Here is a 26915-nt window from a genome sequence, read left to right as displayed (position 1 = left end):
TGGCTGCTATCCAATTGCACTATTTTGTCAGCTTCTAAATCATAATCAGCAACTGTAAATTACCATTGTTTCTCCTACATGAAGGAACATTTATAAAGATTGCTATTGCCCGCACTCACCCCAATTTTACTTATATGTAAATGTAATCTTCAGTGATAGAATAGTACACCTGACGAACTACAAGTCACAGTGAATTATTCAAGATTTTTTTTATTGAGTGTTAAGTACAATAAAGCTTCAACATATGAACCTTCAGAAAAACGGTGCACAATAGCCCACCCATATGAACACCACACACATTTTTACCCGCTGAAAAGCTGCAATGGGTACACGCAAGAAACAGTACTGTGGTCAATCAAATTGTCACAGCAGCAGCAGAGGCAAAAGCAAAGCGTTTTACAGTGAATCTCACTTCTCGGGTTTTGAGAGACTCCGTGACTTTATCAGACAGATAGGTAGGTATGCAGGCTACACTAATTATGAAAGAAATATTATGCAGTCATTCTTCATCATCGTCCAACAAAAATATTGCACAAAATCGGAACGTATAGTGACAGACGAAGACATAGAAATCATCCAGCCAATATCCAATCTGAGTTAAGGTACACTGAGAAAACTAGCAAAAAGGTAGTCAATTAGGTGGCTTCTTCTTTGTTACGTCTCTGCAACATTGACAGCCATGCAAGTCTGTCAAAAATGCTAATTTTGGACCAACATCCGCTTGTATTAAAAAGTGGGAGGAAATACTGAGAAGCGGGAAAACATCATGAGACTAAAAAGACAAAATTGAATGCTGAGCAGAAAGATACACATGTGTCACAAAAGACGGGTGTTGATGTTGTAGAGTTACACTTTAGTGTAACTTTTCAGTTCCTTGTGAAAGTATTCGGCCCCCTTGAAGTTTTCAACCTTTTGCCACATTTCAGGCTTCAAACATATATAAGATATAAAATTTTCATTTTTTGTCAAGAATCAACAACAAACGGGTCACAATCGTGAAGTGGAACGAAATGTATTGCATGTTTTATACTAATAAAATATACATACAATAATATACAAATAAAAAAACTGAAAAGTGGGACGTGCAATATTATTCGGTCAGTAAATTGCACTCCATAAGTTCAGTGAGGATCTCTGAATGATCCAATGTTGACTGATGATGATAAATAGAATCCACCTGTGTGTAATCAAGTCTCCATATCAATGCACCTGCTCTGTGATAGTCTCAGGGTTTGGTTTAAAGTGAAATGAAGACCAAGGAACATATCAGGCAGGTCCGAGATACTGTTGTGGAGAAGTTTAAAGCCAGATTTGGATACAAAAAGATTTCCCAAGCTTTAAACATCTCAAGAAACTGTGCAAGCAATCATATGGAAACAAAAGGAATATCAGACCACTGCAAATCTACTAAGACCCGGCCTTCCATTTAAACTTTCACCTCAAACAAGGAGAAGACTGATCAGAGATGCAGCCAAGAGGCCCATGGGACAACAGTCAAGTCGTACACTGCACAAATCTGGCCTTTATGGAAGAGTGGCAAGAAGAAAGCCATTTCTCAAAGATATCTATAAAAAGTCTCATTTAAAGTTTGCCACAAACCACCTGGGAGACACGCCAAACGTGGAAGAAGGTGCTCTGGTCAGATGAAACCAAAATTGAACTTTTTGGCCACAATGCAAAATGATATGTTTGGCATAAAAGCAACACAGCTCATCACCCTGAACACACAATCCCCACTGTCAAACATGGTGGTGGCAGCCTCGTGGTTTGGGCCAGCTTTTCTTCAGCAGGGACAGGATAGATGGTTCAAATTGATGGGAAGATGAAAAGAGCCAAATACAGGACCATTCTGAAAAACAAACCTGTTGGGAGTCTGCAAAAGACCGGAGACTGGGACGGCGATTTATCTTCCAGCAGGACAATGATCCAAAACATAAAGCCAAATCTACAATGGAATGGTTCACAAATAAACGTATCCAGGTGTTAGAATGGCTGAGTCGAAGTCCAGACTTGAATCCAATGGAGAATCTGTGGGCAGGGCTCTCCGTCCAATCTCACCGAGTTCGAGCTGTTTTGCAAGGAAGAATGGGCAAGAATTTCAGTCTCTCAATGGGCAAAACTGATAGAGACATACCCCAAGTGACTTGCAACTGTAATTGCTGCAAAAGATGGCACTACAAAGTATTAATGCAAGGGGGACGAATAATATTGCACACGCCACTTTTCAGCTTTTAATTTGTTAAAAAAAAGTTTAAACTATCCAATAAAATTCATTCCACTTCACGATTGTGTCCCACTTGTTGATTCTTGACGAAAAAAATTACATTTTATATCTTTATGTTTGAAGCCTGAAATGTAGCGAAAGGTTGAAAACTTGAAGGGGGCTGAATACTTTCACAAGGCAATGTATCTAATGATGGTCCTCGAAGATGGTATGACGGATCTTTCAATAAAGGTAACGGACATCCACATTTTGAAAACTGCTTTATATACATTTGTTTCTCACAACATCATGACAATGCTCATCATTTTAAAATTTTACAATGCAGCCCTAATACTTCTTGGGAACTTGGAAATTCAATGTGGGTAGTTAAAGGTCACAGAGACTTCAGATTTTCCAGGCGTTTGTGCTCCATCCAACAGCACTATGAACTCTACCTGAAGAGAATTTCCAAGGTGCAAGATGTAGGCAGTAAAATTGTTTGAAGACAAAGTTTGACATTAAAAGACCAAGGCTGGTTATCTCAATCGTAGTTCACAGTCATATGAATTTGTAATACAATGCAAGTGTGGTCATCTCACTGTGATTGTCTGCATACTGTCAACCACCTCGTGTTTTAGCTGGAATGGGGTATTTTGCGTTGTTGGCTTTTCAATATTTGATAGAGAAATAGTAAATTATTACTGTTGAGGATGGTAAGCGTTGGAAATATGAAAATTTACTGAGGTGTCAGCCTGCAGCACAGTTTGATGAAGATTGAGCATAGCAGCTCAATCAACCAGCTCTAGATAAAAAAAAACAATTCTATACAAGAAATTGATGGGAATTTTACAGCATTTATACTGGGTTTATTAATACTAGGCAGCATTTCAGATGGTGCTTACTCAAAACTGGCATTCCAATTTTTATGTTCTGCCTCATGTTGGGTTAATTTTGGCTGTAATTGCATCCAACTTAATAACTTGCTTGTTTTTTGTTTCACATTAAAATTCAGGAGAACTGATAGCAAAGATTGACTACTATCTAATGGTAGAATCTATTAATGAAGCACATATTGGAAGTGGCACTAGGATGGCAAAACGCACAGAAATAACGAATGTTGATACAATGCATTAGTAATTAAAAAAAAGAATGTCAAGTGGTTGGTTCTCCAGGGACATAAAAAAATAAGCGAAAATAACCTTTAGGGAGCTGATGGCTTTTAGGGCTAAAGCCTGTGCTCAATGTTGACAAACAATGAATTAAGTGATGACAAAACAAAAAAGGCACGATGGGAAACACTTATTTGGGCATTCAAACCACTCATGAAAACAAGCCACACAGAAATATCTTTGCAAGTACTGTACTAATATTTTCCCCTTACACATAAGAAGCAAACTGAATACACAAGAAGAAAAACACATTAGCTCAAAATATGGGTTAAATTTCATTGCGAGATTATAACAAAAGCAATAATCTACCAAGTTTTTGGCATACATAACATGAAATAAATATTTAAAGAATTTACTTAAAACAAAAACAAGGGCAATCACTTTAAATCTTGGACAAAAACATTTTATGGATAAATGGCATGTGAAACTGTGATAGTCCTGAAATAAAAACAAAAACACATTCAAATTATTTTTCAACTGTTGAAACCCCCAAGAGAAGGAACTCATTTATATATATTAAAAGGTCTGCATTTAAAAGTGGTTTTAAACAAACAAAGTAAGAAAGCTTGACTGCAGTGTTCATGAGAAATGTACACCTCATGTGATCTGCTGGAGTTGTTTTGGACTACTTTTGAAAAATTACTTTCATTGCAAAAAAGAAAAAAAGTGTGAAAACATCATTGAGAAGGGCAAACTTTTTGAAGACATTTGGAATTGGATTCAACAATATCTCAGCAACACTACAGTGTTCTATTTCCCTTTGTAAACATGGAGTGCAAAATAAAAGCATTGAGCGGTGCAACCACGTAGCAATAGGAAGAAATTCCTTTATGTATTTGTGGGGGGAAAAAAAAAACGGACGGTATTACGCTTTCAAATAGTGACCTAACCATTACCAGTCCTTCTTTTTCTCCTTTCTAGTCTTATTTAGTGGAGCGCCTCAACACAGATCTGATCCTCAGTAATGTCATCCAACAGTTGCAATTCCACTGGGCTGCATATGTCACTGTCATAGACCTCTGCTCCCATCAAGGCCTCCTCCTCTAAGCCATCTCCTTTGCCCTTAAAACATTGTTGCTCCAAAGGAGAGGTGCTCTCCACTGACTCCAAGTCCTCAATGCCTGCACGGTAGTGAATCATGAGCAAAGTGAGTGCCTGAAGTCTTTCCCCAGACTTGGACAGGGCCGAACTAATGAGCACCTTGCGCCTGGGATCGCTTGTCTCCCTCTCCTCTATCAAAAGAGCATTGTTGTGCTCCAATTCCTGATCGATTTCCTGCTGCAACTTGTCCAACATCAGCTCAAGTTTTTGGGAGCGCTCATCTGGAGGCAAACCTCGATAGAGGTCGCGGCCTATCTCTTTTACAGCAATGAACACGCTATCATCCAAACCACACTCCTTGCGAACAAGTTTGGTGCTACCTGCACTGCCAGCAGGTTGTTTGGATGGGCTGGCACCACTGGTATATGTCTCTGTATCACTGCTCTCATTGTCTGAGGTGTTTGGAGTGTGTTTAGGTGAAGGATCGACTGCTCCAGGCACCACATCAGCTACCTGCTCAACCAGGCGAGTCTTAGGAGCCTGGCGCAGGTTCAGTAGACGAGAGCTCGTGTTGATGATATGGCGGGTTAAACCAGTGGTGGCCCGATTAATGGTGGACTTGGCCTCAGGGTCAGCTCCTCGACGTTCAGTTGCTGCCACGCAGAAAGGATTTTCAGCGAGGCATTTTTCCTGGCATTTCTTGTGGCAAACATAGGCGCAGATCATACACTGTGATGCTGCCTTGGTCCAAACTTTCTTTTTGCAATATTCACACCAGGTAGGGTTTTGGAATTGGGTGTCCTGGAAGTTGTGGCGAACCTCAACAAGCTGCATGGCACTGTAGGCCAAGTCATCACGTGGGGCTGTGGAGATATGTTCCCTCTCCCGCTCCCTTAGATCTTCCTCTTGGAGACTCCCCTCCCCCTCCCTCTCTACCAGTCCAGGGTAGTCTAACTCATCACCTGCTAGATAACAGAAATTTAGACTAACATCGCCATAACATAACTTTTCATTGAAGCCCTTGTGAGTACTGAGACTCCGTAGTGCAGTGCGGCTGACATTAGCTCGAGGCTCTGGAGGCCCAAGCCTAAATGTGCTTTGATATTCTGCTGAAGATGTTCCCATACATTCAAGGGCTACATGCTCAATCTGGAGGCTGACATGGCCCAGGCACAACAAACTTCCCAGCTTAAAGGGATCTTTACACCAAAGGGCCACATTAAGATACTTATGGTTGCTCTCTACCTCAAATACAACCGAGGCCTTGGGCCAATGTGCTGTCTGATTTCGAAACATTGTTTCTGGAGATTCCCAGAGAGAGTGCTCTTCTAGACTGTCCCGTGTGCTGCAGGAACTCTCTGAAACTTTGTCCTTTGTCTGGTCTACTTTGCTGCAAGTGGAGGATGAAATTGAAATATCCTCACTGGACTCTGTTGGCCTGGTGGACTTTGCCTCCATGGGTTTGATGCCCATCTTCTCAGTGCCAGCCATGTCTTCATTGGCTACAGGTGGAGGGGCTTTTTCTGGAGATTTCTCAGAAGCAACGGTAGTGAAGGTTGCAGTGGGAATTACAGGAATTATGTTTGTAGTAGAATCAACACTTTCAGAAAAAACTGCTTCTGAGCTGGCAGATGACAACCGTATTTGAGGTCTTGGAGGCACTGGGGGACGAGAAGGAGGGGGGGGAGGGGGTACAGTGGGTCGTTGCAAATTATCTCCTGAATCATTGCCTGCCTTTTGTCGAGGGGGTTTGGGTGATTCTTTAGGCTGGGGCTTTAGCGGGGACTGGAGGCCAACCAGGTTGAGTTTACGGTTGAGGATGGGTGATATAGTCCCAAGAGGCTTAGAAGCCAAGTTGGCCACTGTTTTTTGCGGGCTTTGGTTTACTGAAAGTAAAAAATCATCCTTAGCATCACTAGTGTTGATGGGGCCAACATTCTGGCTGGGTTTGGAGTCGATAATCAAGTCTTCAAATTCTGAGTCCATGTCTTTACTGTCAGTTATGTCAGACAGAGTGGTGATTGGGGCCGGGTCTTCTTCATAACCCCCTGACTGGGATATGAAACTGGGTTCTTCAAGCTGCCCAAATCCCTCTTGAAGCGTTACCAGGCTTCCGAGTGATGGAGTGTGGTGGCGGACCGGCCTCTCATACAGTACCACTACCCTGTCGCCAGCCTGCTTCAGAAGTTTGGGTACTTGAACTGAGGATGTCACTTTGACACCTGCCGAAATGGGGCAAAAATGGACATTTGACCTAATATTCCTTAGAACTGGATCCAAAACATGAAGTACAGTACATTATTATTGCTATTACATTTGTTCACTGAGAACAATATTTACTGAAATATTACTCAATCACTTCTTCAAAGACCAATGTTATAGTGTATAAGACATCTCAAACCTCCGATTGCAATGAGACGATCACCTCGCTGCAATTCTGCCAAGGCTGCAGGGGAGTTTGGTGTGACGGTCTCAATGCTTACATGGACTGCATCCCCCTCACTTGCAGGTACATGCCTGAATGTCATTCCGACGTTGCCACACAGTCCCTTGATAATCTCGGTCTGTAAAAAAAAATAAAGACTGGTGATGAGTAATAAGTTACAGCTAACAGAATATATGAAATCCTTGTAGTTTTGAATAAAAAAGATCAATATTACTTGTATGTGTAATTATGTCTTTCATAGTTGTCTGACCAAGTCTTTGCACAGTGACAAACATTTAAGAATGCTGAAACTACTGAGACCATATACAAACCCTAAATCCAAAGACTTGGGACATTGTGTAAAACAAAACAATGAAATTAATTAATAATCCCTTTCAGGTTATATTCAAGTGAACTACAAAGATTTTTAATGTTCAAACAGATTTTTTCTTTTGCAAATATTCAGTCATTTTGAATTTAATGCCTGCAACACAATTAAAAAAGATGGGACAGCGGTGTGTTCACCACTCTGTTAAATCACCATTGTCAACAAAACTCAAAAAGTGTTTGGGAACTCAGGATGCTTGTCAAAGCTTTGTATTTGGGATTTCTTTCCCATTTTTGCTTGATGTACAACTTCAGCTACAAATTTTCAATGGGAGATAGGTCTAGAACGCTTGCTAGTCAGTGTACTACTAAACCACGCTGTTATGATGTCCATGTCTTGCTGCAATAACCAGGGAGATCCATGAAAAACACATTAATTGGATGAAGAGGATGATGATGATGGCAGTGCGCACCGACGCAGCGGCTCATGGCTCTCCCTACCAGTGCTATTTTAGGGCACTTTGCTCACGTATGCCTTGGCACTGCACTACTACACCAAGAACTTTTAGACTTCGGATACCGACACAAAATAGCAGTTTCAAGTGGTTTTCACACCAAACAACATTCCAGACGAGCTAGCGAGACCACCGCGCTCACCCTGGAATGTTGTCAGGCTGGCGAAGCGGCGCAGGTGGAGGAGGGAGAGGAAACAGAAGTGGGGCCATCGGTCCGGCCGTCTGCTATGGCTAAAGAACAACCCTAACAGACCAACTCTTCCAAGTCTGTACCTCACCAAGGCCAGATCTATCGCCAACAATAGGGATTGACTGGAATTACAACTTGCAGACAATCGCTGTGTTCATGACTAATGCGTCCTCATTATAACGGAGACCTGGTTTCACACGAATGTTTCCGATGCTAGCGTGCACCTAGCAGGCCGCACTCTGCACCATTGGTATCGGACTGAGGACTCCAGTAAAAGCAAAGGTGGGGGGCTCTGTGTGTAGACTGAACTTATAAAGTTCCACCAGCATGTCAAATGTCCAACAAGGGGTGGAAACACTTTAGAACACATGTACTCCAACATCAAGCACGCCTACAGAACCACACCCATTCCCCACCCTGGTGAGTCAAACCACATCTCCCTGCTCCTCATCCCTAAGTAACAGCCCTCAGATGCTAATCCTGACCAATCACAAAGACTGTAACAACCAAGCCTGAGACTGCAATGAGTGACCTTTAGGACTGCTTCCAACACACAGACTGGGACTTTTTTGTACACTAGTACATGGACAGATACATAGGGTCTGTACTGGACTATATCAACTTTTGTATGGAAGCTGTCAGTGTGAAGAGTCAGTTTTTTTTGTTTTTTTTTTCCAAACCAGAAACCGCGGATGACCAGCCAGGTCCGTTCACTCCTCAGGGCCCACGACAAAACTTTCAGGTCAGGTCAAAAATGCCAAAGAGGATGACAAGTGGAGAATAGAGTCCCATCTTGCCAGCAACAGACCTCGGGAGGTGTGGCCGGGTCTATAGAGCCTCACAAACTTCGGCAGCTGTGATGTTACACCAGGAGATAGAAACAATTCATTGGCAGAGGAGCTCCACAGCTTCTTTGCTTGGTTTGAATCATCTCAGCGACATTCAGCTGCTCCTGTGCTCATCCCCACCAGGCTCCAGTAACACTCCACTTGTTTTACAGGAGCACGATGTGAGGCGTGTGCTCTTGGCTGTGAACCCCAGGAAGGCTGCTTGCCTGTTCTGCGTACCAGGCAAGGTGCACAGAGCACATGTCCACCAGCTGTCCAGCATCTTCTGCAAGATCTTTAACCTCTCAGTGGCCAAAGCATTCATCACCACCTGTCGAAAATGTAGATCATCCACACCCACAAAATAAATCCTGAAGTAGCCTCAATGACTATTGCCCTGTTGCCCTCACACCTGTCATTATGAAGTGCTTTGAGAGGCTGGTTCTCAAGTACATCAAAGACTGCCAACCCCCCCCCCCCCAACTCTTTGACTCCCACCCATTCACATAATGGATGAATAGATCAACAGAGGACGCCTTCGACATAGCGCTGCATGCTGTGTTGAGTCACATGGGACAACCGCAGAGCTACGCTAGGATACTCTTTCCTGATTATACTGTAGCTCAGCCTTTAACAATTCTTCCTGACATTTTGATGATTAAACTGGAAATCTTGGGCTTCTCTCCTTTCAGATGCAGCTGGATCAAGGATATTTTTGACCAAGAGACCCAGACTGTAGAATCGGCTCACACGTCTTCTCCACCCGTACAGTGAACACCGGCTCACCAAAGGGCTGCATGCTTCGCCTCCTCCTGGACTGTCTCTATAACTTCGACTCCAGCCCAGTCCATGAAAATAATAATTTACAATGTATATAGGGATGTCAGTGGTGCTTTCAATACTTCAATAATGTACAACCATCATTGATTACACTGTTAAATGTTTAAATAAAGCACCACCGAATTCCCGCTGCATTTTTAAATAGTGTACATGCATTCTAGCGTATGTTTTAAGCTAGCATATTGTAGCGTCACTGGGAGGCTGGAGGCACTCCCAGCATGCTTTGCAGTTCTTAACATGTATGTACAGTAAATAGTGTTTGAAAGTGCACTTTTTGTGTTAATTATTTATTCCCTCATTGTTCTGGTTGTTTTGTTTGCTGCTGGTTGTGCTGATTTGTTTGCTGTAGTGTAATGATCTTGTTTTGGTATGATACTGAGTGAGCATGGCGTCTTGATTGGTGACTTGCAAATAGGGTAAGCTTGTTCTTCTACTTACAAAAATAAAGGTGCAAATGTTCCTCAGTGCCTTGTGAGGGCCACCATGCCTGTGGCCAACAACACAGTGGACATTATGCATGTGTTAAACACAGAAAATACACCCTCAACTGGGACTGGGTCTTTTAACATGCTGCCCCCACTGGTCGTAAAAGTATGGTAAACATTTAAAATATACAATGAAACAAGGTTGATCTAAAAATGAGAATTTTACTAGTCACGGCTTTCCTTCTCCCTTAGTAGTTAAGTTAGCCGGGCACTGGATGGTTAAAAAAAAATGCCTTGCAGATTGTAACAGAAACAACAACATTTCCAATTGAGCATAACTATTATGGTGAATCTACAGTAAATGTGCAAGGTAATTTTAAACCTTTGAGTAATTAATCAAGATTTGACTTCAAACCTCTGAGTAATAATACTGTACTTGTGTATTTTTATTTCAAGATTTAATAATGAACTTGGAAATAAAAATGCGAGTCATGAAAAAAGTCTGATGAAAAAAGATGAGCAATATCGACATCTTACAAAAGGGACATATATTGCTGTATTCAGCTTTTTCAAGCTATTTTTCAACGCTAGATGCAAAAAATGGACCACCCTCATGAAGTGAAGATTAATTTGACAGTACATTGTAGTCTGTATGAAGTAAGAATCAGAATCAGCTTTAAGAATGTAACAACACACAAGGAATTTGTCTACAGCAGTCAGTGCCACCCTGGTACAACTTTCATATTGAGTACTGAGGAGAACAACAAACAAACAACAACGAAGAACAATAGACATTCATAAATAGGGAACTATTCCTTATAAGAATCACAGTTGTGTAAAGATGCACAGTCTTCTCACATTCAGAGCAGTCAGAGTCCATCAACCCCCCACATTATGTTAAGCTTATACAGAGTGCTCTTACCCGTTTGCGGTTCACCGTCAAAGACCAGTGCAATAACAATTGTGCAAAAGGTGCAGTTTAAAGTGACGAATCGTGCGATAGTCTATAGTACATATTACTAATACTAATATTGAATGGACCATCAGGATGTGAAGTGGTGTCCCAACAACGGTGCAATGTAGAAATTGGTAGGTTTGCTGATCAAGAATTTAATGACACAAATGTGACACTAATACTTGTCAGTAAATGCAGTAATGCATGTAAAAATGTAATACAATCAAAAGCCTTTATAGTCATTATATGCTGTGCATACAATGAAATGAGTGCTTCTCCACAAAGTGCAATAAAATAGAATAAAAATTGAAGAACATCTTGGTTAAAAAACTAGATAAAACAAAGCACAGTTGTTGCTAAAATAAATAAACAAATAAATAAATAGATGCACAAAAGTGCAGCTGCAAAATATTACATTACATTGTTGTTATGTTCAGTGGTTTGAGTTCAAGGAGTTGATGGCTCTGGGAAAAAAGCTGTCCTTCAATCTGGTTGTCCGTGTTTTGTGGGAGCTGTACTGCCTGCCAGAGGGCAACAGGTTAAACAGGTGATGACCAGGATATGAAGAGTCCTTTACAATATTAGTCACTCTGCAGCGATAGCGGGAGTTGGCAATGTCCTTCAGGGAGGGCAGAGAGCAATCGGTATCTTCTGGGCACTGTTGACCACTCTTTTCAGAGCTTTCCTCTCTGCTGCTGTGCATCCAGCAGTGATGCAGTATGTGAGGATGCTCTCCATGGTGGTTCTGTAGAAAGCCTGGAGCAGCTTAGCTTCCAAGTTGTTCTTCCTGAACATTCTCAGGACGTGGGGTCGCTGCTGGGACTTTTCCACCACTGCGGGGGTATTATCAGTCCTGGTGAGTTTGTCCATGATGTAGACTCCCAGAAATTTAAAGGACTGGACCCTCTCCACACACTCCCCCCACTGATGAACAGAGGAACTGGGTCGACGCCGCACTTCCGGAATTCCAGGATGATTTATTTCGTCTTTGTGGTGTTCAGTGTAAGGCTGTTTGCAGAACACCACTTTGACAATTTTCCAATCTCGTCTCTGTAGGCAGACTCATCTCCTTTTGAGGTGAGCCCAATTCACTGTGGTATCATCAGCAAACTTGATAATGGAGTTGCTGGGATGGGCTGGCATGCAGTCATATGTGTACAGAGAATACAGCAGAGGACTCAGTGCACAGCCTTGGGGGGACCCAGTGCTGAGGGTGATTGAGGAAGACGTGTGGGCCAAGTCTGACACACTGTGGACGGTTTGTGAGGAAGTCTTTAATCCAGCAACAGATGGAAGGAGATAGTCCAAGGAGGGAGATTTTGTCAACCAAAATACCTGGGATGATGGTATTAAAGGCTGAGCTAAAGTCTATGAAAAGCATCCTGAAGTAGTTCCCTTGGCATTACCTTGGCGTTCCAGGTGGCTCAGTGCAGTATGGAGAGCTATTGTGATAGCCTCCTCGGTGGACCACTTTCCTCTGTAGGCAAACTGCTAGGGGTTGAGTGAGGGAGGAAGTGAGCCCCTTAAATGACGTGCAACTAGCCTTTCAAAGCACTTCATAATCACAGGTGTGAGTGCAATAGGTCTGGAATAATTTAGACTGTCAATGGCTGCTTTCTCTTGAATGGGGATGATTGTTGCAGATTTCAGGCAGGAGGGACTGCTTGATTGTTGCTGGGATCTTTTGAAGATTTTTATGAAAACACCCATCAGCGGATCAGCACAGGCTTTCAGTACCTTCCCCGGCACTCCGTCTGGGCGAGCAGCCTTCCTGGTATTTACAGTCCTGAGTACACCTCTCACTTCATGTTCTTGAAGCGTCATTGTGAGACCACTGAATAAAAATTGTTAGGTTAGCGCCATTGAACTTGTTCTCTGGAAAAAAAAAGAAAATTTAATTAAACAGTCAACAGTCTTTAAAATCACAAATGTATGTATTCTGAAGAATAGCACTCATTTCTCAGATGGGGAAAAGTTGGGGTCCAACGCTGACATCTTCTGCTACAACTCAGATTGAAAGTGGCAATTCAGTATGAGATGAAAGAGCTACAATTAATCCACACCCCCGCCTGGTTTGATGACAGCCACAGCTCACAAGTCACAATCCAACATTACAACTGTTGTGAAGGAGACCTGCTTCAGCCCAAAACGTTTGACCATGTACAATCATAAGATATGATACACAAATGGATGATGACTGGTGAGTTACTATAGTCAAATATGATCGCCAAAAACAGTGGAGGAGGAGAAAGCGAATGTGAATGAGACAGGTGCTCTGGTATAAAAAGAAAGAAAAGGACAGCCAGAACCACATGGGTCGACTTAGACAAATGACTGTAATTTCCCCTGCAGTAATTCGTTATGGTTCTGGTGGAAGTCTGTGATTGAGTTAGGGTTGGCATGAATAAGCTGATGATCTACACAAGATGGCAAGGGGGAAAGGTTCAGAGGGGAGCAGTGGATGATGGACAATCTTGATCCTGATTCAAGTTCATGATAGCTGATGGCAAAGGAAAAACATGGCATACCCACTTACCATATATGAAATTTATTTGAATGATAATAGCAGGTAATGACAACTATTTGAATACTTTTCGTTTGTTTTTCCCATTTATTACAGATTATTTTTTAAGATATTCAGGGTTTTTGGCCAACCCTCTTCAAATAAATAAACTGCAGACGTAAAGATGTGATTTTTTTTGTGCTGAATAATGCTACCTGTAAAAGCTGTGTGTTTGAGCTATTATACTTCCAATAGCTGACCACAAACGAGTTGACTCAACAGTGATTCTGCGAGCTGCAGCTAAGTAGTTGGCATTTTTCTTTTGTCTCAACTGATTTAAGATGACTTAAACAACTTAAAACAATGTGACTTACAAGTTGAACTCATTCCATGATCAAGCAGTTGTATATCAAATCAATTAAGTTAATTTAAATGAAATTAATGTATTGAAGAGCACAAAAATTTCTTAGGCTATGACAACACTGCAGGTAAATTTGGATTTTTGGGCCTAATGTGACGTCTATCAGATTATTTCATGTCAATGTGAAAAGTACAAATCAGATATTCTCATACTTGAACCCGCTGTCTTTCATATATGAATATGAATCAGATTATGTAAAGTGACTGTTGAGGTATAGATGTGTACCATATGCTGGGATTAGGTTTTGTCGATGGTGGGAGGTGCATGGCGATGCTATGTTAAACAATACTTAACATATAGCAGATATATACAGTACAACCGTAGGTGTTGAGTTTGAGTCTCCACAGGCCGCTTAATGCCCACAAATCCAAAAATTATACTGCATAGTTGAAGAAAACCTTCATGACTTCTGCCTTCCTTAAAAATACTTATTGCGCACCAATTATCTGTTGTTTTTGTGTTGTATGTGTCTACAGGTCATGTCTAATATGATCTATCTTTGTTCCAGGTCTTCCATGAAGACTATAATTGCATTGCACTGTGGGCAGAAAGTGAAGGCTGAAGTCCAAATACACAGAGACCATTAACTTTAGCAGGATGGCAGAAACAAAAACAATCAGCCCATCAAATTGGGATCCAACAACATAAGGTAAAGCATGTCACAAGGAAACTGGAGTGCGTAAGAGGAATTTCATGTTGAGCAACCAATTCCAATACAAGAAATGTCCCACAACAAATTACATTTGATCAAATACTAGACTACGCAAATATTGGCTATTGCCACCATTTATCATATGTGACGTACAATGCACAGCGCTATTATTTAGTGTAGCTCTAGCCCCTATGGATGGGTATTTAACTAATATTAACTTTTTAGTTGTTTAATTCAAAGGATATTTTTCCCCTCACAATTTTAACAGTTCTGAGGTTTAAAACATGCTTTCGTCAAACTATTTCAAGGAGAATGTTGAAACATTACTTTTCCTTTCGGTTGTCTGACTGCTTGCTTCTACTAGCATCCTCTAGACTTTCTTTTACATAGCAAAGGCTGGACGATTGTGAAAATAATTTGTTTTTTTATTGATATTGAAATTACAATTCATACATCTGAATATTCATTTATTTTAAGTATTTTAAGTATAGTTAGTATTTACTCAGCTACCAAATTGCAAACCTCAAAATCAAGATATAAAAAATAAAATAAATTGGTAACAATTGAAATTTTAAAATAACTAAATAAATAAAAGACAAAACATCTATTCATTTTGTGAGCCCCTTCTCACACGGGTCACAGGAGTGCTGGACCCTATCCCAACTATATTCGGTCAGGACACACTGAACTGGTTGCCATCCAATTGCAAGGCACATATAAGCAAAATAACCAGACACACTTCAGACGTACGGACAAATTAAATTTTTCAATTAACCTAACATGCATGTTTTTAGGTTGAAAACCAAAGGACAGGGAGATAACCCACGAACACAGGCACAGGGAGAATAAAAAAAAAAAACTTCACAAACTGGGATTTGAACCCCAGTCCACAGAACTGTGACGCAGATGCTCTAACCAGTGCCGCCATGCCATGCAATACGAAACAACTAATAAAAATCAATACTTGCTGTTAGTGGTGTGTGTGCGTTGGTCTCCTAGAGCCAGTGTGGTGCATGCATGGTGAAACAGATTTAGGCATGTAAAGGAACAAAGTTGCAATTGAACTTTCACTCATCTGTAAATCAAGATTTTCACAGATTAGAAAGAATATATGCCTGAAAATACCATTATATTACCTGTTGCGTTCCTACAGTGTTTGTGTGTGAATATTCTTTATTTTAATGTAAATCACTCCTGTGACTTCCAATCCTAATTTTTATTGGCTTTCAATAGGGTTATACATTGTGTGTTAGTATGAAGGTGGTAATTTTTGGGAAGAAAGCTATAAGAAAGTATACAGTGAAGAAAATAAGTATTTGAACACCCTGCTATATTGCAAGTTCTCCCACTTAGAAATCATGGAGGGGTCTGAAATGTTCATCGTAGGTGCATGTCCATTGTGAGAGAGATAATCTGAAAAGAAAAATCCAGAAATCCCGGTGTATGATTTTTTTTTTCAACAATTTATTTGTGTGATACAGCTGCAAATAAATATTTGAACACCTGTCTGTCAGCTACAATTCTGACCCTCAACGACCAGTTAGTCTGCCTTCAAAAATCCACCTCCACTCCATGTATTATCCTGAATCAGATGCACCTGTGTGAGGTCATTAGCTGCATAAAGACACCTGTCCACTCCATACAACCAGTAAGACTCAATGTTGTAACATGCCCAAGACCAAAACAAGACAAAAATTGTGCAAATCCACACGGCTGGAAAGGGCTACAGAGAAATTGCAAAGCAGTTTGGTGAAAAAAGGTCCACTGTTAGAGCAATCATGAGAAAATGGAAGAAGCTAAACATGATGGCCAATCTCAATCGGAGTGGAGCCACATGCAAGATATCCCCTCGTTGGGTCTCAATGATCCTTGGAAAGGTGAGGAATAATAAGCATCTGTGCTCACAAATCTTCACAGTCGAGCACGAAAAAAATCAGACGCGTAAAATTTAGATATGGAAAGACGTCGCTTATTTTGTGTAGTCTTGACATTAATTTACGTGTTTAAATAAACGTTGTTAACTAAACAAACCTGCTCCAAAACAACCAGTATTCACCCGGAAACAGGAAATGCAAGATAACCGTACTGAGCATGTACAGAAGTTGGGTTGAAAGCGTATGTTCAGAGCTGCTTCACGTACTGCGATCGAATTTACGTCGAGAGTCATCAACATCATGAGCCATGTCAAAGGAAAATCAGTTATCGCAAGGCAATGTGACGGCCCCCCCTCCCCCCAAAAAAGACAAACTATTATTCACCCCTTGGGTTGTTTCAGGTGTGCACATAAAGGCGCATTCTCGCAAGCCGGCCTCGTATTTACAGCAGTCCCGCGATGCGTGCTCCCCATCCCCACAACAATATATCACGATTGCCAACAGGGAATGTTTGTTACAATGTATCGCGAGCTTGTTGCCACCAACACCAATAATGGTGAACTAAACTTTCAGGATCTTCATTACATTGCGGGTATAGACCATTGATGTTTATTCCTTGGTAGGCCAGTGCATTTAACTTTTCTTCTGATAAAGTTTGTTAGATCAAGAATTCTTATTGATGAAAAATTTTAAATAACGTTTTATATCATGTTCTACTAATATAAGTTGAAATTGGGAATTATCATGATCACATATATTCTGTTTGAAATAGTTTTCTATTTTAGTCATGTATTTGTTTATTTTATTTTTAATATCCTGTTATGTTATATTAATCCAGTAAGTCATTTTAAAGTCTTGAGATTCCATCCCTAATCACACCTGCAACTTGATTTGCGAGTATGACCGACCACACTCATAGATTTTTCAAATGTGAGTGACTGCTAAACCCAGTAGAAAATCTTTGGAGGGAGCTGAAACTCAGCGACAGCCCAGAAACCTGTTTGATCAAGAGAAGATCCGTGTGGAGGAGTGGGCCAAAATTCCTGCTGCAGTGTGTCCAAACCTGGTGAATCACCACAGGAAATGTTTGACCTCTGTAATTGCAAACAAATGCTACTGTGCTAGAGGGTTTTCTCAGGTGTTGAAATATTTATTTGCAGCTGTATCACACAAATATATAATTTAAAAAAATCATACATTGTGATTTCTGTATTTTTCTTTTTGGATTATCTTTCTCACAGTTGACATGCACCTACGATGAAAATTTCAAACCCGTCAATGATTTCTAAGTGGGAGAACTTACAATATAGCAGGGTGTTCAAATACTTATTTTCATCACTGTATGTTGCATTTAAAATGTGTGTATTTCTTGTTGTTTTCATTTAGTTTTTCAATAAACTTCAGTTAGATTGTCAGAAAATAGCTGAAACCAAACTCAGGGAAGGCAAAATAAAATACTTGCAACTACAAGCAGAACAGGTGCATTGAGGATGCTTTACAACACAGGAACTGGTATACAAATGGCTCAATGTGGTACAGTAATTGTTTTTCTTCGATTATGTTTTGATGATGAAATAATAATTAATCACCCAGCCCTAGTAAGTGCCATATTTCTGAAGGTAACGCGGTTGTCCAAGGCTAACCTTTTAATCAAACAACACTTAATGCACTTCTGTTTACCTTTCACAAAGTCACAACTGGCTAATATAACAATAACCCACACAAATTTTAAAGTGAGTGGCCGAACAAATTCTGCTCAACGTGCTGGTCTGTTTGTCTTTGCTTCCTCATTTTGGGGGTCTGGAATTTGGCCAATCTACCTACCAAGTCATTGTCTAAGAAACTGGGTGTGGGGGTGGTTATGATGTTCACTGGCACCAAATTTTCATTTTTTCCCCAAATTGTACAGGCTATTGTGCCTCAATTGCCCATTCTGTAAATTGGAATTAAATGGCACTCAATTCACACAATTGAGAGAATTCTTAATCATAAAGTATTCCATTCTTATGATATATTTCATCCATTTATTTTCCAGGCTGCTCTTCCTCACAAGGGCAACAAGAGTGCTGGAGCCTATATACAATATAGGTATACATATTTCAAATCTGAAGTACTAATAACTTTTCCCTTTCCCCTTCAATGTAATTCCCCAGGAGTCTAATGCTGGTTTCCAGCCTTCCTTGCCATGTCTTCATGCACAGAGCCGGTGCTTAGGGCCTTGTGAGCAGGTTCACCGTCATGGTGAAGAAGCTGAGAGTGGTTCTGCCACAAGTGATGGCTCTTCTCAAACAATGAACAAAGCAAGTGCTGCAGAATCTCGACACATTCCAACTACTTAGGTAGGGTGATGCTGTTGCCAAACAGTTTTTGCAGAAGCATTCAACAGAGGGAAGGTTGTAAATGCACATCCAAAATGACATGGCTGAAGACACCTTAACAAGGCTTTAGAACATGTAAGAGACATCCCCTCTGGAAAATATGCTCTCCCTTTTTGTATGAACAGCTGGCATGAGTCTCTATGTGCTGAGAAGCATTCATTAGCGCAGTACGCTAAGTGTGTGTGCAGCTGTACAACTGGCAACAATGACACTATTGTGCCTTTATCTACATGGACGTTGATTTGAAGAGCAAACAGTTGCAGATTCCTGCTAACACACTTCAAAACAACTCATATGTTCCAAATGATATAATGCCCAAACAAAAAATTTTCTAAGGTATCTTCTTTGCTATCATCATCAACATATTATCCACACCGTTTAATGTCTTGTTTTCTAACTGTCAATTTTGCCGGGTTTAATTTTTGAGAAGTGGCGCTTCCTCTCTGGGTTGGGCACCAGCAGCACTAACTAACCACGTTAACAATGACAAAGGAAGCAAGCGGCGGATGGTTTCTTGTCTCTGAGCAAAAACCAACCCAAAAACAAAGAACAAAGCACCTGGTAGTGGAATGTAAATGGAACAGTTTAACATGAATTGCAGCAAACCCAACCTCTCTTTTATCTGCACTGTCATTAGGAAGAAATGAAAGGTTAATATGATGAAATGGCAGGAGACCACTACTTCAGAGTTGTCTCTTTTACTCCAGGATAGACACTAATGTTCCTTTGATACCAAATACGATGTTATGTATAATACTGTACACTTGCACTATCTGCTATAGCAATACATATGCAAAGACAGCAAATACAGATGAGACTTCAAAAGCATCAGTAGTACAAGGAGCCCTCATGAATAGGTATACTTGATTCATGTTGCCCCTCCTTGAGTTGTCACTTTATTGTGGTTGGAGGGGTTTGTTTGTCCCAATGATCCTAGGAGCTAAGTTGTCTGGGGATTCACGCCCCTTGTAGGGTCCGAGGTGAGGGGGCAGACAAAGCACAGCTCCATAAACCCCTATGATGATTAAAAATAATGGATCTAGGTTTCCCCTGCCTGGATGTCGGTCGCCAGGGCCCACCTCTAGAGCCAGGCCTGGAGGTTGAGCTCGAAGAGAAGCACCTGGGGTCGGGGACGGCACTAATGGGGCTCAGCTGGGCACAGCCCAAAAGGATAACGTGGGTCCCGCTTCCCATGGGCTCATCATTTATAGGAGGGGCCACAGGGGTCAAGTGAGGTGCGAGCTGTGCAGTGACTGAAGGCGGACCTTGGCAGTCCGATCCCTGGCTACAGAAACTGGGTGTAGGGACATGGAATCTCAGTTCTCTAGCAGGCAAAGAGGCAGAGTTGGGGAGTGAGGTCTAGATTTAGTCAACTTTCCTCCACACACCTCTTGCGCTCTGGTACCAGTCCTTTTGAGAGGGGTTGGACTGTGCACCACTTGGAAGTTGCCCACAGTGAGAGGCAATGAACAGGTGTGTGTATACTTAATGCCCCGCCAGGTCAGGGCCTGTATGTTGGGGTTCACCAACATGGACAATAGGGTAGCCTCCCTCCACCTTCGGGTGGGGGGGGGTGGGTCCTGACTGTGGTTTGTGCCGATGCACCAATCAGCAGTTCAAAGTACCCAACCTTTTCGTAGGCCTTAGGGTGATGTTGGAGAGCGCTTCCACTGGAGTCTCCGTTGTTCTGCTGGGGGACTTCAATGCTCACGTGGGCAATGACAGTGAGACCTGGAACATCGGATTTGCTTCCGCATGTCTTGGGCACTAAGGTGAAAAGAGGGCCGAAGCTGTAAACTGATCACCACCTGGTGGTGAATTGGCTCAGATTCTGGGGGAAGATGCCAGTCCGACGTGGCAGGCCCAAACGTATTGTGAGGGTCTGGTAGGAACTGCTGGCAGAATACCTTGTCAGGAGTTTCAACTCCCATCTCCGTTAGAACTTTGCCGTCAAGTTGAAGGAGTCCTATTTGGCCTTTTTGGCCTGTGGGACTCCAGAGGCAGCTCATGGGTATCAGATGGTCAAGCAGATTGCAGCTTTGGTTGTCGCTGAGGCGAAAAAACCTGGGCATTGGAGTTCAGTGAGAACATGGAGAATGACTTCAAGACAGCTTCAAGGAAATTCTGGTTCACTGACCAGCGTATCAGGAGAGGGAAGCAGTGCACAGTCATAACTGTGTATAGTGAGGATGGGGCACTGCTGACCTTGAATCAGGGCGTTGTGAGTTGGTGGGGCAAATACTTTAAAGACCTCCACAACTGACTCCAACTCCACTGACACGCCTTCCCATGAGGAAGCAGAGTCTGGGTACTTAGACGCGGGCTCTCCTAACCATGAGATTGAGGTAACCAAGGTGGTTAAAAAGCTTCTCGGTGGAAAGGCCCCGGGGTGGATGAGATTCGCCCAGAATTCCTAAAGACTGGATGTTGTTCGACTGTCCTGGTTGACACGCATCTTCAACAATGCATGGATATTGGGGACAGTGCCTATGTATTGGCAGACTGGGGTGGAAGTCCCCCTTTTTAAGAAGGGAGACCGTAGAGTGTGTTCTGACGGGGGGGGGGAGGGGTGCAACACTTCTCAGCATCCCAGGTAATGTCTATTCAGGGGTGCTGGAGAGGAAGGTCCATTGTGAAGTCGAAGCTCAGATTCAGGAAGAAGCAATGAGGTTTTCGTCCTGGCTGTGGAATAGTGCAGTGATTTTCAACCACTGTGCCGCGGCACACTAGTGTGCGATCATCAGGTGTGCCATGAGAAATTATCCAATATCAATTTTTTTTAATTAACATTTATTATTAATTTTCTGCAAATATTATGTCATTGTCCAGTGTCCGTGCTGTAAAGGCTGGCAGAGTAATGTAATATTTGTCCATGTGGCAACATGTAGCTGATTGCCTCGTTCCTCCAAGAGAATTAGTGATGCACCTGAGAGGCCGTGGAGACAGTCATGGAGAAGTTTTCAAAAAGGACAACTGCAAACTCCGAACTGGGCCCTGGACAAGATTCTGACCCGGATGAAGGCCCTAGTATGAGTGGTGGGAAAAAGAAAGCAAAGACGGTGATCTCAAGGCAATATAGTGAAAGCTATCTTTCGTTTGGATTTACTTTCACCGGGGATGAGACGACACCTATTCCGTTACGCCTGGTGTGTGGCGAGAAGCTATCCAACAGCGCCATGGTGCCAAGCAAGCTTAAACGCCATCTCCAAACGACACACCCGTCGCTTCAAAACAAGCCGATAGACTATTTTGTTCGCCTGCGTGTAAACACAGAGAAACAGGCAACGTTGAGAAAAACCACAAAGGTAAATGAGAAAGCGCTCAAAGCTAATTACCTAGTCGCCGAACTTGTTGCTAAATCAAAAAAGCCGCACACTGTGGCAGAGACATTAATACTACCTGCCTGTAAAGCCATTGTCAACGAGATGCTCGGCCCTGATGCGGTTAAAGACATAGCTCAAGTCCCACTCCCTGATAACACAATTGCCAGGCGTATTGATGACATGTCTACAGACATCGAAAGCCATGTTTTGGAAAAGATACGCATCAGTAGGAAATTTGGGTTGCAAGTTGACGAGTCTACGGATATTAGTGGACATTCTCAGCTCTTGGCCAATGTGCGTTTTGTGGATGGAGATGCCATTAGAAAAAACTTCCTATTTTGCAAGGCACTGCCAGAAAAAAAAACAACTGGAGAGGAAATTTTTCGGGTCACATCGGAATATCTTGACCAGGGAGGACTTACGTGGGAAAACTGCACAAGTGTGTGCACTGATGGAGCTGCAGCCATGGTCGGGCGCACCAAAGGCTTCGTGAGTAGAGTGAAGGAAAGAAACCCAGATCTGATTGTTACGCACTGTTTTTTGCACCGTGAGGCCCTCGTTGCTAAGACTTTACCAGCAGAACTGGTTCCTGTGTTAGACGATGTGGTGCGCAGAGTGAATTTTGGAAAGACACGACCTCTGAAAAGCCGTATATCCGCATCTCTGTGTAAGGAAATGGGAGCGGAGCATAAAGCCTTATTGCTCCATACGGAGGTCCGATGTTTGTCGCGCGGTAAGGTGCTGACCCGTGTGTATGAGCTGCGAGAGGAACTTAAAATGTTTCTGACAAATGAGAGGTCTGATTACTCAAATCTGTTTGCAAGTGATGAGTGGTGCGCAAAGCTGGCATACCTGGCTGATATATTTCATCATCTTAATGAACTGAACACAAGGATGCAGGGCCGAAATGAAAACCTGCTTACAAGCGCAGATAAAATAAATGGATTCCGTTTAAAGGTGCACCTCTGGCAACAATATGTGCAACGTGCCAACCTGGAGATGTTCCCACTCACAGAAAAAGGGCAAAGCAACACTGCTGCACTGTCTGAGGTAATAGGTAAACATTTGAAAAGTCTTGAGGAGAAGTTGTCATTTTATTTCTCTTCAGCCTCCACTGAATGCTTTGATTGGGTTAGGGACCCATACAGCTCGGCATCAGTTGTTGGAAAGGACATGACTTTACAAGAGCAGGAGGAACTAACTGAACTGAAACAAGATCGTGGTTTAAAACTAAGATTTGATGATCTTCCTTTGGACAGTTTTTGGTTGACTGCTGCCAAGGAGTTCCCCATTCTGGCCAACAAAGCTGCTCTGACACTGCTCCCATTTTCCACAACATATCTGTGTGAGCTGAGCTTTTCAAGCCTAACTGCTATAAAAACTAAAAACAGAGAGAGACTGAGAGCTGTTGAAGAAGAGCTTCGTATGTGTCTTTCTTCTATTCCTGCCAGGATATCGGCTTTGTGTTCATCTAAACAGGCCCGGGTTTCACACTGACTGAGTATAAATAAATTGAGAAATTATATTGTAATTAAATATATGATACAGAGTGTCATTTTGTAACATTTTTGGTTAGTAGTGTGCCACAAAATTTTTCCAATGTAAAAAATGTGCCGTGGCTCAAAAAAGGTTGAAAAACACTGGAATAATGGACCAGCTCTACAGCCTCGGCAGGGTCTTCGAGGGTCCATGGGAGTTTGTCCAACCAGTCAATATCTGTTTTGTGGACTTGGACAAGATGTTCAAACCATGTCCCTTGGACAGATCTGATGGGAGGGACGTCTTTCGGGACTATGGGATACTGAAACCCCTGAAATGGGCTGTCTTCCTAACTTCCCTGTCCCAGCGGCAACCGATCCCCTGCCGCCTCCCGTTCCTGTCTCAGCGGTGACTGGTCCGCGGCCGCCTCACGTTCCTGTTTTGACAGCGACCAGCCCGCGGCTGCCTCACGTTCCTGTCTTGACAGCGACCAGCCCGCGGCCGCCTTCTGTGAGCGGAGCTTTCAGGCGGCGGAGGCCTTTAGCCGAGCTTTGGTGGTGGTGGAGGCCTTTAGCCTAGCTTCGGGGTCCGGGGCTAACGGCCTCTGCCGCCCGCTGCGTTAGCCACGGACGCCGAAGCTAGGTTGAAGGTCTCCGCAGTTTCGGCGCCCGGGGCTAACAGCCTCTGCCGCCTGGAACCTCGGCTGACAGGCGCCGCCGGAGCTCGCTCTTCAGACTCCGCGTCATTCCCGTCCGAAGAACCATCCGCGGCTGCCGGTTGCTGAAGGGCTTTGTTTACGCACTTATGTTGTGCGTAGGCCTCCAAGTAATCTGACTCACCGTCATTCCGCCTGAAGAACCATCTGAATATTCAACATTAATTACAGCCACAGGTTCAAATCTGTATGAAAGTATTCCTCCGTCTTCCCGATCAACCGATACTGCTATTTCTTCATCAGATAAGGATAAATCCGAGAAATCTGCACTGGGCATAATGATGTCCCATGTAATCCAGGGTTTGGAATGGTACATGTCACATAGGCCCACGCAGATCATGTGACTCGCGAAAATGGCAGCTCCTCTGAAAATTCGTAATTGTCGATAATCTTCTCAAACCACTATTAAATGAGAGAGGATTTAACATCACATTGTCAAAATAGGGTACATATTGCATGACCTATTGGATACACTGTTCATGCAAGCTCTGGATTTCCCATTTAAGATTTTTTTCTTGGTGTTATTTTGCAAAGTGTAACCTGTCCTTTTTATGTTTCTTTAGGAGTAATGGGTTCATTCTCACTGAGTGGCCTTTCTTTTTGTTCTTGTTGTTGTGTGTCCTGTTCGGCTATTAACTCAAACAAGATGGAGAATCTGCATCCCCTTAAAACCAGAACAGTTTTCCTGTGTCAATGTGGAGTTTTTTAGTTTCCTCTGTGATTTCTTATTTTAAATTAAATTTTATTGAGGATCAGAGTCAATCAGTCGAACAGAATTTCTAATGGAGTGAGAGAGACAAAGAAGACAAAGACAAAGCACTAACTGTAAACAGAATGAGAAAACTAAATCATTCTATATCTCCAACAAAAAACAATATTACTTGAGATTGTAGCACTACACCATGTAAAAGGAAGAACAGGACAAGATAGGACAGGACAAGGACATGAGAAGAAGCATGCAAGACAAGAATCGTGAACCTGGCTATACATCTGGAATGTGGTGGAAGTGATTAAGTGAATTATAGAAGTCTATAGAATGAGAACATATGTAGAATGATACATAAGTATTTCAAGTAAACATGAGTTATTAGTCATAATAAATTAGTAGTACCACACAGTGAGAAAATCCCAGCGGTGTGTGGCGACAGACACATGAATACTATTATTAGAATACATCAGAATATTCTATGATGATATTTCGACACTGATTAATGTTAATGGCTTGTTTATTTTTCCAATTTAATAGAACTGTTTTCTTTGGAATAGTTAACGAGACAAGTAATAATTGTGTATATTTAGGTTGAAGGTTGATTAAGCTTAAGTCACAAAGTATACACATGGAAAGTGGAATCCTCAAGTTCAAAATATGAGTTTTTGTGTCACCGAAGTCCAGAAGCATTGAATTGGTGTAGATTCCCATATAACATGAAAAGAGGTATCTCTGGTATTTTGGGTGTATTGGGCACAATACACAATGGGTCCGGGTTTAATCCTGGACGCACCTGTGTGGAGTTTGCATGTTCTCCCCATGTCTGCGTGTGTTTTCTCCAGGCACTCCGGTTTCCTCCCACATCCCAAAAACATGCAACATTAATTGGACACTCTAAATTGCCCCTAGGTATGATTGTGAGTCCAGCTGTTTGTCTCGATGTGCCCTGCGATTGGCTGGCAACCAGTTGAGGGTGTACCCCGGCTGCTGCCCGTTGACAGCTGGGATAGGGTCCAGCACTCTAAGAAGATGGATGGATGGATGGATGGATGGATGGATGGATGGATGGACGGACGGACGGATGGATGGATGGGCACAAATATTCGATAAGTGGCCTTTCAGTCCATGTCAGGGTAGGGCTTGTTTCACTGTGGATAATGACACTTTCTTAATCCAGCATCTTCACAAGGTCTACAGCTTTTGTTCTGGGTTTGATTCGCACATTTCAGATCAAAAAACCTTAATCTCTAGGACACAGAGCCTGACTGCTTCCTTAGTGGTGTGATGGATTGTCATTCCACTGTTTATTCTTGGATATAATTGTTTGAACAGATGAATGTGGCACCTTCAAGCAGCTGGAAATAGCACCCAAGAATGAGCCAGACTTGTGGAGCACCACGATTTTTGACTTTTGATTTTCCCATGATTTCAAACAAGGAAGGAGTGTTTGAGGTGTGGTCTTAAATCCATCCCCAGGTGTGCCGTCAATTAACTCACATGTTGTCAGTTAACCTATCAGGAGCTTCCAAAGCCATGCCCTAATCATCAGTGCTTCCACGTTCTTTCAGGACAAAGTACTTTTTGGGTTTGTATACTTTTGACCTCGAAAAAAGTTTAAAATTCTCTAAGAAAATCTTCCACAAAATGAAATAATTTTGGTGATCCTGACTGACCCGAAACAGAGCTTTAGTCTGATTTGACTTCAGACAGTGAGACAAAAAACTTAAACGTGTTTTTTGCACAATGTGTGTCAACGTCTGGCTTCAACTGTATATGAATTCCTCATAAAAACCGTTTTAATTTCATTTTAATTAATCTGCACTTGTGAATAGTTACATTTGCTCCAATGTAACCATTTATTTTCATCATTTCTGTCCATCCATCCATCCATTTTCTGATGCCCTTATCCTCATAAGGGTTGAGGGAGTGCTAGTGCTGGAGTGC

The 26915-nt window shown here is 42.2% G+C and overlaps 1 protein-coding gene across 1 annotated transcript in view; it reads right to left on the bottom strand.

The window, feature by feature from the left end:
• Positions 1–207: 207 nt before the first annotated feature.
• The window catches only part of pdzd8 (PDZ domain containing 8), a 76613-nt gene continuing 49905 nt past the window's right edge, over positions 208–26915 (bottom strand). Inside the window, exons 4-5 of the mRNA XM_061836906.1 lie at positions 6815–6977; positions 208–6635 (exon numbers count right to left, since the gene is read on the bottom strand). Of these exons, the coding sequence (XP_061692890.1) occupies positions 4300–6635; positions 6815–6977 (2499 nt within the window). The 3' untranslated portion in view covers positions 208–4299. The remainder of the gene's footprint in view (positions 6636–6814; positions 6978–26915) is intronic.

Source organism: Syngnathoides biaculeatus, chromosome 12 (assembly GCF_019802595.1).
Source record: "Syngnathoides biaculeatus isolate LvHL_M chromosome 12, ASM1980259v1, whole genome shotgun sequence".
NCBI lineage: Eukaryota > Metazoa > Chordata > Actinopteri > Syngnathiformes > Syngnathidae > Syngnathoides > Syngnathoides biaculeatus.
Note: the sequence above shows the minus strand (reverse complement) of the source record. Positions and strands in the feature narration are given on the sequence as shown.